Source organism: Oreochromis aureus, linkage group 22 (genome assembly GCF_013358895.1).
Source record: "Oreochromis aureus strain Israel breed Guangdong linkage group 22, ZZ_aureus, whole genome shotgun sequence".
NCBI lineage: Eukaryota > Metazoa > Chordata > Actinopteri > Cichliformes > Cichlidae > Oreochromis > Oreochromis aureus.
In genome coordinates this window covers 14,202,197-14,216,976 of record NC_052962.1, presented here as the reverse complement: position 1 = coordinate 14,216,976, position 14,780 = coordinate 14,202,197, and the positions used below count along the sequence as shown (strand labels likewise).

Genomic DNA, 14,780 nt, shown 5'->3' with positions numbered 1-14,780 from the left:
AGTAATGTGTACTATAATATAACTAAAAAGTTGGATCTTTTTTCATTATTAAATACTAAGTGGGACAGCTGGACTATTTAAAGGACTAGTTCACATAAATGATTAAAGTTGGCTATATTCCCAAAAATCCGCTGCAGTTGACACCGATCCCATAAACTCCAGCTGATAGACAGCATAGTAGTTGGGAAGATTATTAACATTAGATGACATGAAGATAACAATGTGTATGTAGGTGAATATGTCCAACAAAAGCACAAGGGAGGAACAACTTGTGCTCTTGTGATTTGTTTGGTCAGTTGTTCAGTTGCAAACCAGTGGGCTTTTAACTTCAACAGGCCTTTAGTGCAGGCAACTCTTTTTAAAGGAACAGTTGACTGTCAGGTGTCAAGTGTCTGGCAAATTCACTGCAACAGAATGACAATCATATGAAAAAGATGGTAAAATAGACAAGATTATAGGCTAATCAGAATAAATTGCTCTGCTAGCATCCTTGTGTTTGAAATAAATTTGCTCTAGTGGGTGTATTTATGCCTCAGCAATAATAAATGGCATTGCTCTTTTGAGTTTTGATAGAAAAAGGCAGTCGTAACATTTTTCACACACACGTTATCCAGCATGTGCCTTTAATTTATACAGCACTCATGTCTCACTTGAATGCAGTCAAACCATATCACTGTTATTTCAGTCTAAACTGAGAGTTGCCCGATTGTCGCCAAAGAGGAGTACAAACTTTGATACGTGCAAGTCAAGTGCAGGTGTGGTTCGAGAGGTCTGCTACATAAAGACGTGTTTCCACATCTTTTTAGGGTCGGCAAAACACGTCTGAACGAGTTAGTCCGCTAACACTGAGCCTTAATTAAATATAATAGTCTTATTTAAGATCAAATTAACATTCTTTAACTTATCTCAGTTACCATGGCAATAACAAAAAAAAAGAGGGCATAAAGGACTTGTTTATATTTATTTTTCAAAAGGTACTTTGGCAGCTTTCACTAGTTTGCCTTGAAGGTGTAAATTGCCAAATACTGCTACAAACAAAATATTTTGTAGTTTTTACAATCCTGCATAATATTTCACTCCAGCATATGAATAGACGTGACCTTGGGTTTTAGCTTTTTCATTAGTAGCAATATTATGCATTCTGATATTTCCGTATAGCTATTAAAATACATTGAGCAGACGCCCTCTGTATTACTCCTGTCCGTGTGATGAATGGGCCTACTTCTCGGCGTCAGAATACAAATAACATATTTATGTGTTTTGTGGCCATATTGGTTTTTGGAAGTTTGAACACCATACCACATTCAGAGTATGGTGTAGATAATGTTTGGTGTTTGTTGCATCCTGTATTAACCACGTGCATCTCTCTCATCTCTTTCTAGGATCTGCTAGTCGTCGTTGTATGCTGGACAATAATGGAGTTGCTTTCTGGGGTCCTCCGAGCTTCGCCAGATGCGTCTCACTTGAATATAGATATTTACATTTATCTGTAAGTAATGTCAAATGAGTACAATAAAACGCACAATTGATAAATTGATTTTTTTTTATGATGGACAAGAAAAAGAAAAAAGCTAAAAAGATATATTCATCCAATCTCCACCATTTAAGCCAGTTACAGTGCATCCGGAAAGTATTCAGAGCACTTCATTTGTTTTGCATTTTGCCATGTTACAGCCTTATTCCACACTGGATTACATTCATTTTTTCACTTCAAAATTCTGCACAGTACCCCATAATGACAAAGTGAAAAAATTCTGCTTGAATCTTTTTGGGAAATTCACTAAAAATAAAAACAAAAACAGCAAAAGTTCAGAAGTATTCACAGACTTTGCCTTACACTCAAAATTGAGGATCCTGTTTCCACTGATCGTCTGTCAGATGTTTCTGCAACTTGATTGGAGTCCATCTGTGGTAAATTCAGTTGGACTTGATTTGAAAAGGCTTACACGTGTCTGTGTAACGTCCCATAGTTGGCAGTGCATGTCAGTGCATTCTCTGGTCTGATAAACAAAGATTGAAAGCATCATATCTGAAGAAAACCAGGCACTGCTCATCACCAAGTCAACAACTTTCCTACAATGAAGCATGGTGGTGGTAGCATCATGCTGTGGGGTTGTTTTTCAGCAGCAGGAACAGAAAGACTAGTCAGGGTAGAGGGAAAGGTGATACTCTAAAAGACCTAAAGCTGTAATTATTAAGTATTGGGAAAAGGGTATGAATACGTATGTCATATTTTAGTTTTTTATTTCTAATAAATTTGCAAGAATTTCAAGCAAACTTTTTTTCACTTTGGTGTTATGGGGTATTGTGTGTAGATTTTTAAGGGACAAAATGAGTTTAATGGAATAATGCTGTAATATGACAAAATGTGGAACAAGTGAAGCGCTGTGAATACTTTCCAGATGCACTCGAGTTGCTTCATCTGCTTAGTGAAACATGTTTTTCAAGTTCTTCTCTATCTGTTCTTCTCCTTTGTTTTTGTTTTTTTTTTATCTATAATGTACCTCTCTTTAACTACCCTAAAAAAGAGTTTACTCAAAATTGCAGAGTGTTTTTACCCAAGACTCGCTGCTATCTCTAATTAGCTTTTCCAGAGCTTTGTGCTCACACTTATCAATTAATGAACAGAGCTAATGAATGTGTTCATCAGCGAAACTGTTTTCCTGCTCCGTGAACTTCAACCTTTTCCATCTCCTCGATGATGGCGGAAGGAGATGGAGGTCAGGGATCGTGCATGACAGAGCTGATTGCACTGTTAGCTTCTGTTCCAACCTTTCATTAATACCAGGAGTCAGTAATTAATTTTCTGTGATTGCTGTGATGTTCTGTTCCCCCAGCTTCTTTCTCTCCCTCCCTCACTCTCTTTCTCTTTGCCTCACACGCACGGACTATCTTTCTGTATCTCTTTCTCTGAAGTGATGAGATCCAGTTTCTGTCTGAAAGTGCTGCTAGGCTTCGATTTGCTTGCCTATTTTAAGCACAAGCAAACACACACACACATACACAAAAAAAGAAAAAATCCAACCATGTACATATATACTCCCGTCTTGAAATATCCCCGTCGGCTCATATCCAAAACATTCCTGTGATTTCTTTGTCAAAAACACAATCTCGGGTGTGCTATTTCTGTTTTCCTGCTACGTAGTTTGAGTAACACCATATGCAACAGCAAAGGGTTTACCTGTAATCATGAGACAGGAAAAAAAAAACCACTTCTAAAAATCTCCTTTTTTTTAATGCATTTTAGTTACGAGAGCATCTCGCGAAGGGTCAGAGGACCCTGGCTGGGGAGGGCATGTCTCAGATCGTACGGAGTCTCCTGGAGCTCTTGCAGAGAAGGAGCTACTACAGTGGCGACCTTCTCTTTTCCACGGAGATCCTGCGAAATGTGACGGACACCTTCAAAAGAGCAACCTACATCCCAGCTCCCGACGACGTGCAGGTAGGCAAAGCCTCTCGGCATTCGCCCGCAGCCCTCTAAAGTCACCAACCATGACATGAATACATAAATAAATAAATAAATCTCACACAAACACACACACACAGTCACTTACAACAAAATTTATTCCATCCGCAGCTTCACTTTCTACTGCACAGGGTGTGCATAACAATTAACTACAGCTGCACAGTTGCTATGGCCTCACAGGGCGGATTTTTTTTTTTTTTTTTAGCAGCATTTTTCTTTTTCCAGTGCCTGAAAGCGAGCAAAATGTTCCCGTCTCAGTCGATCATTTCACAGACGTTATTATTTATGACTTACAATGTGCCTGTGTACAGCAAAAGAATGAACCAGACATGATCGAGAATAAGAGGCAGTATTGCTGCAGTGCTAACCGCAGCGAGGTTATCAGTAGTTATTTGATATCCAGGAAATAACTGCCTGATGGTCTGGCTTCAACAACTGAGCACATCCTTTTTTATTTCTTTTTATCTAGAAATTCTTCCAGATTGTCAGCCACATGTTGGACATTGAAAATTTAGAAAAATGGGAGGACGCTCACCAGGTAAGGCTCTGCATTTATGTGAATGTCCGGTACTTTTTGTCCTCCTTGTGCGCTTCTGTGCACCTCTGTATCATCACAACTGACTGTCTGCTTCACCAAGTGTCATAAATAGATCTTTTTGTAAATGTTTATGTGTGGTGATGGAGAATGGGTTTGATTCTACCTAATGTTAATGTTTTAAAAGTTGCACAATGGCCTGTGTGTCTTTGTGCAAGCTTTGTATGTGACCCAGTGTGGTACCCCTGCAGCGAAGTGTGTTTGCTTGCCATCTGGATATAATCATTTTAAGAAAAAAGCCAAATATAATATTATAAACCATGTGATTATGATTTACAGCCCAGGAACACATTCGGTAGTTCAGGTAATGCAGTGAGTAAAAAGGTATCAGTGGTTGAGACGTGTCTCACAGAAGATGGTTGGCTGTGGGTTATAATTGCACTTATGACATCCTTCCGTTCATCTTTCTATCATCGTGCTGTCCACAGATCGCTCCCGGTGCTGCTTTGCTGATGAAGATATTGGAAGATTTCATTCACCTCATTGGAGAGGCCCAGAAGCCTTTTCAGAGTTTTCTAGTGGTTACCAACAACCTCAGTAAGGGTCACTCATTGCTGTCAGATCACACGGCTTCACAGGAGCAGATAAAAGATTCTTTGTACACAAACATCTTGACAACTTACAGTACTGCGCAAAAGTCTTGAGCGGCTTAGCATATATAGTTGATGAATCAACCAAAGGTCCAGATGTATCTCTCAGGTCCTGTGTCAGGCCTTTTTTTTCTTATTTTTGAAGGACATGACTTTCGGATACTGGTAATTGTTTCTGTAGATAGTTTTTACCCCTCAGCTGTAAAAGACTGATGGGGTAGTATCATGACCTGACAGGGGGGCAGGCTGCATGGAAACCCAAGTTTGTGAATGCAATGACTTGACCGAGGTGACGAAGGATTTTGAAATTCATACCATAGGTGCAGCTACTAAAACTCTGAGATGAGTTTGAATCCCAGTGACCTCAAGGTTTTCTGACAATCACCTATGATTGTCAGAAAAGTTTCCAAAAGTTTCTAAAAATTCCAATAATTCAGGATTTAACTACATATGACCAACACATCGACTTTCAAAGATATTTATATATATTTTGTGTATAATTGCTTTTATAGTTTTTTAGATTTATACTAGAGGAGCATCTACTGGGAATCTGAGGGGTAGCATTGGTGGCTGCCAGTATTTTTTAGGCCAGTCAGTTCTTCTTTTGTAGTCCACTTACCCAGTTAGGACACTTGGCACTTCATCCTGAGAAATAGCAAGCATTTGGTAGATAGGTTTTTGGGAATCACCTTGTTGGTTGCAAAAGTACTATTTTATTAAAGTCAAACTGTGTTATTGCTGCCATTTTTCATAGATTCGGCTACAGAAATTGGAACAAATGTTGGGCTGCTGGTAACAAAGTGCCTAAAGAATTTAAAATGGGTTCTCTTTTATGTGTAGACACAACTCTGGTTCATTTCTTGAGTTAGGTAACCTTTTTATTTTTGATAAAATAAGAAATAAGTGTTCCTCTATATATGCTCAGGTAAAAGGACCGAGCTGAAAATGAGTGAAAATGAGTATTTCAAGGAATTCTTGCTCCGTAGAAGCAAAATGGCTCAAGACATTTGCACAGTAATGTATTTCATCATAGTTAGAATTCAGTTGGGAGGGTTTTATTTTTACTATGCATGATTGATGATTTAGATTTTTTCGTATCCAAGTATGGATTTCAATCTGTTCCCAATAATTCAGAATTTAAACACATGACCAGCATGTCGACTTTTAACAATGTATTTTTTTGTGAAGTTTTCTTTATTGTTTTTGTCTGATTTTTGTCTTTTCACCAGCACTCTTTGTTTATTTTCCCAGTGTCATGCCTAAGTGAGTTTTCATGCAGGATTTGTTTTCATATGTTGTTTGTCCAGTGGTAACCATTCAGAGAGAACCAGTGTCAGCAGTTTCCAGCGATATCAACTTCCCCATGAAGGGCCGGAGGGGCATGAAGGACTGGGCCCGAACAGCAGAAGATAAGCTCTACATCCCTAAAGAGGTTTTCACCATCCCACCTGAAGGTAAGAAAAAAAGGAAATGTGGTTTGTCTACTGACCAGGGTTGGTCTAAATTTTTAGGTTGTCAGTTTCAGCTCATAAACACAAGATCATATGTATTTCTTTGTTTGGCTTTTTTCTATAAAAGGTTATTATGTACATACAAGCTGCTGCCAGCACTCAGAATTGCAAAAGATGGGAAACACAAGGTTAGGAAGGCTTTCATAGTCTATTCTTAACCATAGAGTACATACGTTGTAGTTGTAATTCTTGCTCACTCTCTTAAATCTTAGATATATGAAAAGAACCGACTCATGGTTTCCTAATCTAAGGTCAGATCAGCTTGGCAAGTAGAGGTTCCCCTGTGTGAATTCTCATGCTCAGAGATGTTTCTCACTGAAGCAGATAGGTTTCTCAGGGGCGTTAAAGGGTAGTGCTGAGAAGGATTTGGACTGTAAAGAGGCCCTAGAGGGCTTCTCAAGAAGATGCCAGTCTTTCATCTGTGAAGAAGTGTGTTGCTTCCTCTTGAGAGCATTGAGTCTCATACAATTTTCAAAATCCATTCACTTTGAGCAGCGCAAGAATGTTGACTGCGTTTAGTCGTAGCTACATTTTTTTTCCTGCAGTTTCAAGCAAACACAAATGGCGAGAGTTAAAAAAGAAGGAGAAACTGCATGGATGATCCCAGAATAGATAGAAGCTAAATTTGTAAAGGAGAAAGAAAAATGATGTTAAATAGTAATGGTTTGAAGTAGAAATGAGAAATACAGAGGCAGATGCTATCGTCTACGAACAAAGGCAAAGGTCGCTTCCCACAGGAAATTACACTGGCAGACTTTCTGTCAGGCATCCCCGTCCCCTACCTAAATTAAAGTTCAGAGAGACTGCAGGCCAAGAGAGCAGAGCTTCCTCTGACCTCTAACTTGCACTGATGGCACAAACTCTCTTTGATTGGCGCTCAAGACATCCTGTATACTAACCTCAGGGCACGTCACCTCTGATGCCTTATTGTGCACCATGTATTATGCTTATTCTAAACCACCTAGCATCTAGCCTTCTACAAGTCTATTTAGCGCTTTTTTATGGAACAGTGAATTCGGATATCTCAGAGGTTGAATACCAGGTTTTAAGCTGGATCGGTTTAACGCCATTGCATTTCAAAGTTTTCGCCTTGCTTGCACTCCATGTTGTGTTTTTCGAACTTACTTTCCTTACTTTATGCCCTTTTTCCTCCAATCCTGTTCTTTTTCTTGTCCATTATCCTTATTGTTTGTCGTGTTGAATGTTTTGTCTCTTGCAGGGCTTATTGTGCCATAAAAGTGACCAGCCGCATTACAGTTACCCTGCGATATTCAGTACATGCAATTGCCATTTTAGCATACACTATTTGGTAAATTGTTTCATCCAAACCGCATATAGCTTTATGAGTTAGGACATTATTAGTACTCTTTGCCCTGTGGGAACTCTGCCACTTCCCATTGGCAGTTCATGAGTTGAGGTCCTCAGTTGATTGCTATCGGTTTGTTTGGTTCATTTACCCTGTAATGAGAGCCTATCTCAGATGGACAGCTTAAACATGCTCATAAAGCCCTATTGGCACCGTTGTGTCAGTACGTGCGCACACCAGCGCACGCACGCACAGCCAATAGATAGGTTCATGAATCGCTTCAGTGGGCAGAGGCTGGGACTGTTCTTCACTGATTTTCGAGGTGACAAACTTCCACTCTCCCTCTCTCTCTCCACTGTCTCTTTTTCTCTTGCCATCGCACATACAGGCAGCGCACTCTGTCTCGCAGACATGCACACACATCGATCCAAACATACAAGTCAGCAATGGCTTCATATTTCAAATACACCATTGGTGGTTCATGCTCATGGTTATGCGTTGTTAACTTTTAACTCAACAGCCTCCTCCTATACCGTTTTCCTTCTCATGATTCTCCCTTTCAGTGTGTGAGATAGAGCTGGAAATTCAGTGATTCATTGGGCATCAATTGGGGCTGACGCCTGAGTTGTTAACCTCGGTTGACATCTTCAGAAACACACTTCCACACTCTCTTAAAGACTGTGATATGTTAGGAAATGTTTAGTTTATTTAAAAAATGTACCTATATTTCTCATAAATGCAGGCATCTTTACTGCGAACTGTACATCTTTTGTAGATATAGCAACAAGTGGTCACACACACAAAGTATATCATTGTATATGGTTTGAATTAAAGCAAATACTTGCCTGGAACTGCCATTTCGCTAACTGGATTAGGGATTTACAGACAAGCTCAATGAACTCATTGCTGTAGCGAGTTGTGCCATGGATTATTATGAACACAAGTCATACTTTAATTATCTAGATTAGAGTAAACAGACGAGGGGCTAAATCACAAACACACGACGGATAGAGACAGAGACAGAGAGGTCAGGAGTATTCATAGAGACGGCGCATCTTAGGAAACTGGTGGTCTCTTTGCGGTCTTTTTCCTTAGTTGACAGAAACTTGGAGTGGGAATTAGTAATTATACACTTGGGAACACAGTTGAATAGATGATTCCAGTGTTCAATCTGCAGGAAATTATTTTGCAGACTTGTAAAAATTTTCATCCAGAGAACATGTCATTGTTCCAGCTGAAAATTGACAGGAATAGGCCCACGGTGGCTTGGCAAGAAAAAGTAGTTAAAAGATGTAAAAAGGTATGAAAGGTGCTATAATTTGTGATGCCAACCAATAATAAACACTAGCTCTGCTCATTTTCCTTGGCCAACTGTTTGCCAGAATTAGAGTGGTAACCATTCTAGGCAGCTGCTTCCTGTGGGCATTTTTGGGACTTTGAACCAATGTAGCTCATCACTGCACTGCACAATTGCCAGTAAAGCCTTTTTCCACAAAAGTTCAGTGTGGTTCTTTCTGGAAATACTTGATCCAGGCAGTGTCCTTGTTACCTAACCCATACCAAGTTTCCAGTAGGCAGAAAACATGACACCTATAATTACAAGCTGGAAATACACCAGATGAAATCAGTGCCATGGGAATTCATTCAGACCTATTAGTAGTGAGCTGCTAGGGCAAAAACCATCAGCTGCATTGGATATTCACAATCTCATATACACGTGTCGTGAAAAGTTGGGTCAGTTTAGGAGTTTCCAACATTTAAAGCAATTGAGCAACTTAGAAGTTAAATAGACGGCAGCTAGTGGTAATATTGGCATCACTGAACCAAAGTAGCCTGAGCCTGATCAATATGTTTATTTAAGCAGGAGACCACACTTGTTGTGGTGTGCAAAATAGAAAAGTACAGAAAATTCAGGACGAAAGAAAAAACCAACTGACAGGGAGCTTTCTGTCTTCGATTAAACTGCTAAGTTATGGCTTAGAATCAACTGCGGGCATATCTTTTCCTGATCAATGACATATTAAAGTTCACAGCTGGTGACTGGTGGTTTGCCATTTTCCTGGATTACAGCTGACCACCAATCATTTAGATGTTTAGCAAGGGCAGAGTGACAAAAAGTCTGTTCATGGGAAATTAGAGTTTTGTGATTGAGTGCTTTTGTGGTATTAATCATCCTCAAGCGTAGGAGTGCCACCCCCTCACATAGATTTACCATTTACCCATAATACATTGACTTTCTCATTTGCATGCCTTGGCAGACACTGTCCAATTAGGATCCATCAAACTCGCAGGCTTTCTCATGCTGACTTTGATCTGTTTTTTTTGCCTCCTCGCAAGTCTCACAATTGCGTTTTTTCCACAGTTGAGATCTTTTTGTCTCTTCCTCTTTCTCTCCTCGTCTGTCTTTGCATAGCTATCTCTCTTCCCAAGTATTACCTCTTAGGCAGCAGGCAGACAGATTTTGGATGAGTCACCCAGTGTGTCTGATACCATCAGCCCTCTCTGTCTCCTCTTCTCCCCCCACTCTCTCTGCTGATGCCTCTCCATTGCTTCTCTCAGCCTAAAAGGGCAAAGGAGGGAGTGGCATCTCTCAGCATGAACTCTTTCCCTCATACTTTCCCCCTTCTGCTTCCTTCTGCCTCCTCTCACTTGAGACAAAGTGACATTTACAGAGGGACACTACATCTCCTTGGGAGCTCCTGCTCTTTTTGGCAAAAGAACACTGAATAGAGCGATGGAAGGCAAGGGGGTGTAAAAGAGGACTATTGAAAAGAGTGAAAAAGTTGAAAATTGGGTGGGAGAATAGCAACAACAACAGAGATAGATAAGAGGGGTGTGTGCTGAGGTGGAGGAGAAGAGGAAGAAAGGGGATTTGGAACTAACATAAAGCGAGAGGGACAAGGACAGTGTCTGAAGTTGTCTGACACACTGACTTTTCTTTACTCATGTTTAGTGCATGTTGGTAAAAGGCTTGCTTTTAGGAATGAGGCTTTGGTACTTCAGCAGTTCTAGATATACAGTATTGCTGAGCTACTATAACTGCTCAAAGGAAACAAATTGACACAGTGTCTCCACCCACAGAAAGTGTGAAACCAGCGTCTTGCACCTGACTTGTGTTTTCAGCTGAGAAGCATAATTACTCCGGATATGGAATATGTAGCTGCCAGAAACTTTGGGAAGGCACTGCAATATTCTCACATTTCTTATTTTGATGTAGCCAACAGAGTGTGTTAGTGTCACTTTAGGAGTACATTTAAATGAGGCTGAAATTTCAGGTTGATGAGACAGGTAAATCTAATCATTTAGTTGACCAGTGCAACTTAGCTCAAACTTAATTTATGTTAAATAGTAAAACTACAGACTTTATGGCAAATCATCAGGCTTATCCTTGACGGGGAAAGTAAAGAGAGCAGTTCTAACCTATTGTGCTAACTAGCATTTCTGCAGTACTTAGATGTAAAAAATAATTTTAAAAGAAAAGAGGGTTATTAGGTTTAAGCTATCCTGTCAACTACTTTTATTTCTCCACTATCCTCTATTGTCTATTATCAATGCACCAGAGGTGCTGCACTGTTAAATCAATCACATTATACATACTACTACTCACCGGTTACGTGGAAGGGCAAACACAGACCTGTCTGAAGGAGTTTATGAATGAAACAGATGAATAATGAATGCAATCCAGGTTTTGATGAAATGTCAGGAGATCAAGTTATGTTTGTTTCTTACAGCTGCATGCATATAGGTCATGCATATTTAAACAGTGTTAAACATTAGGAGCGTTCCTAGCGACTAATTTTCTGGGCGTTTAAACAAGAGAACAACACTGCAGCAAAACATTTAAAACTACGCACACTTTAAACGTGCAATGTTAAATGTTAGCCAAACATATATTATATCTGTATTTTAGGAGATACATGAAACTGTTAATTACGTTCTTGATTAATTCAAGTGTGTTTTAAATGTTGCTGAAATTTGCAACACTTTATGCTATGTGTGACATTGCAAATTCATAGGTTGTTTGATTATAGTTTGCAGAGTTGGCTAACCTTAGCAGTGCTAGTAGCAGTAGCATTGATTTCTTCCTCGGTAGGCTCAATATCCCATTGCAGAATATGGTTACACATGGCTTCAGTTACTTATTTATATTTCAGTTTATCCCAACAAAGCCAACATACGGCCATTTTTAAAATTATTTTTTACATCTAAGTACTGTAGAAATGCTGGTTAGCACAACAGGTTAGAACTGCTCTCTTTACTTTCCCCGTCACTAGTCTACAACTTCTATTCTCAGAAATCACGAGAGAGTAGCTGTCCTAACAACTTTGAGCCAGTGCATACTGTTACTTGTATTTTTGACACTGATTAGCAAGGGCAGCAATAAATCAAAGAGAGCATTTACGCACCACAGCCTAAAGTTGCGTCTTGAACTTGTCACAAGTGTCATGTCATTTTCATTGTGCTCCTAGCATCAGTGTATAGCCATTGATGAGTTTTAGCACCAGATTCTAGTCTTGAGTTGTTTGACTTTTTTTTTTTGGTTGAAATAAAATGGTAGATATGAAATATTTTCCATTTGCCTCAAGCTGTTTTTGTTGTTGTGAAAATTTCATTGTATTTTAGTTTTCGGCAACAAGGGCCTTTGAACAAGATAACAAGGTGGATATGGAATAAAGCGGCAGATGGGCTGAAAGATTTGGAGTTGATTTTGAAGGTATTAAACCGTACTGATTTTCTTTTCTTTCAGAGCAAGAAGCTGAAACAGAATCTACAATGTACTATGTCATTGGAGCCATCTTGTACAGGACACTTGGCATCATTTTACCTCCAGCGACGTGAGTACTTAATTATTCTTTATTGTTATTGAGGATTTAAAACCACATTTCATTCTTATCTTTTCACTGTCCTTTCTTTTACCTTTCTGTAACTCATTTTTTTCTTGCGCTTTGTCTGACTTTTTAATCTCTCTCGTGGTCTCTTCATTCTTACAACAGTCTCTCTTTATTTCTGTGCATTTTCTTCTATTTTTTCCTTCCCTCCTTTCAAACTTCCAGTTTTCCATATGTCTTTTCTTCTGTTTTACAACTCTGCTGCTTCTCTTGTGTCCTTGCGCCTGCTTACTTATCACACTTATCAAAAAGCACACTTCCCTAGATGTTTTCCCCCTTCCTTTGAGTTGCCAGTATATTTTTGGAAGTGTACACTGAGCTTGGATTGGGTGTGGGCCTAATGGGTCCCAAAACTTGCACAGAACATGCAGTAATAAAAGTTAGAAGAAATCAGGAGGTTGTGAAAAAGGCCATTGTGATATGGTGTTTATGCTGGCCCTGGGCCCTTTTATTCAGGTCACTGCTCTTGGTTGTGGATTAGCTGGATCTGTTAAAACCCTTTTCACTCTGTAGCCATGATGAATGTTAATGGGTGCAGTATTCTGTTTTTAGTCAGGCGCTCTCTTTAGCTTTCCTCACCTCCTACTACTTTGTTTTTGTTATTTGTTGGTATTTGTATGTATTATTTTTGGTCTTTCTCCAAAGTCATAGAGCCCATTCAGCTCCATCTTGAATGTACAGAAACACTTGTCTAAAAAACAAAAAAGATAATAATAAAAAAACGAATATCTTTACAGTCCGCCTGCGGTGATCAACTCCAAAATCCTGACCGTGACAATACGACCGGAACCACAACCCAGTGAGCCCATGGTGGTGGTGGAGCTGTCACCGCTATTAAATGTAAGTATATAAAAAGCTGTTTTCTTTTCTCTGGCAACTATTCAAGACCGCTAAGCTTCTGCTTCGGACCACTGAGCATGTTCTAAATCTTCAAAAGTTAGATTGCCTTGCAAGCAGTTTTAGGGAATGAAGGAATGCATCACATCATCTCTTTTTATTTTCATCATCTAAAGTTTCCCAAATGAAAAAAAAAAACAAAAACATTGAAAATAAATAAAGTACATGAATTTTTATGCTTGTCGTAAGTATTTCCCAAGAAAATAAATTTGTTTAAGGCTTTAAGCAACTCCTCTTCTCCCAGCCGACCCATGTTTTCTAAGTTCAGATGAAGCTCAAAGTGCTGCATGCTATAAAGTGCCATAGCGCTCGGTGAATTGCCTGAATAAATGCAGACCTTTTTGACTTCCCTGTATCGCGCTGTCTCCTGGTAGCTGTTCAGTTTATATTACATTGGAGTGCGTTATTATAACGACTCATGGGGTGTCTTCAGCGGAAAAGGACTAAGTGCTAGATTAATGAGAGGCATGCTTCACGACCTCGATGTGATGTGGGTTTCTTTGGGCATTCTGCTGTGTAAAGGTGGACATAGTTTTGAAGATAATGTTAAATATTTAACGGCTCCCTCCTGACAACACAAACACACACACACACACACACACACACACTATATATAGACGCAGACGTGCTAAAATGAAAGTGGAATCAGTTTCTTGCTGTGTCGACCAGGACTTGAGGGTCAAAAGTATTGCAAAGTTTCATTAAAAAAGACTTAGTATTCATTCGCTATTCCCTGTGAGTTCATCTCCCTGCTGTAAACTACTGATTCATTACACAATTATGGCAGTTTCTTTATATGCCTCTATCTTTTATCTTCCTATTATTCTGCTTTTTAACGCTTTTGGCAAAGCAAAGGTTTTGCAGGTTGCACACCCTCTTTCTAGCAGATGATGCCTTAATGCTGATCCTTGCATGCTGCTTTGTACTAGAAACCAGAGGCTCCCGCTGAGGACAGACACTTATCTGGCACACAGCACAGGGCTGCCACATAGAGTAGATCACATGCACACCCTAAACAAGTGGATGAGACGCAATTGTTACTCTTTTAAACAATATATACCATGTATATCAAATTATTCTAAATATTGGGGTGGGAATTGTAAATGGATTTTTTTTTTTAAAGGAAGAATGATGACAATTAATGCAGCAGATGCTTCCAGTCCCTTGATATGCCATGCATCAGAAATACTCAGTCCTATATTACTCATTAATCAACTGAATAGTCTCAAGTTAAATTAAAGCAGCAATAGTATGGCCCTTGCACCTCAGTGAACATCCAGGTGTGCTGAAGGTGAGACGTTTTACGTGCTAACATGAATGAATTAAGCCTGGGATGGTAATTGGGTGTTGTATAAATTTACCGCCGATCACCTTCTGTGAACACTAGGTGGCGATAAAGAACGTCCATCAATTAAAAGTCATGCTGCTGTACGGAATTTGATGAACCACCAATGAAAGTTGAAGTGATGATGATTATCACCTAATGTTTACTTCATGTTGCCACTAGTACTTTAATAAAGACATTG

At 39.4% G+C, this 14,780-nt stretch overlaps 1 protein-coding gene across 1 annotated transcript in view; it reads left to right on the top strand.

Moving 5' to 3' along the window:
* adgrb2 (adhesion G protein-coupled receptor B2) overlaps window positions 1-14,780 on the top strand; it is a 170,297-nt gene that overhangs the window by 65,681 nt on the left and 89,836 nt on the right. Inside the window, exons 7-13 of the mRNA XM_039605297.1 lie at window positions 1,383-1,489; window positions 3,248-3,442; window positions 3,936-4,004; window positions 4,490-4,598; window positions 5,959-6,105; window positions 12,216-12,303; window positions 13,095-13,197. Of these exons, the coding sequence (XP_039461231.1) occupies window positions 1,383-1,489; window positions 3,248-3,442; window positions 3,936-4,004; window positions 4,490-4,598; window positions 5,959-6,105; window positions 12,216-12,303; window positions 13,095-13,197 (818 nt within the window). The remainder of the gene's footprint in view (window positions 1-1,382; window positions 1,490-3,247; window positions 3,443-3,935; window positions 4,005-4,489; window positions 4,599-5,958; window positions 6,106-12,215; window positions 12,304-13,094; window positions 13,198-14,780) is intronic.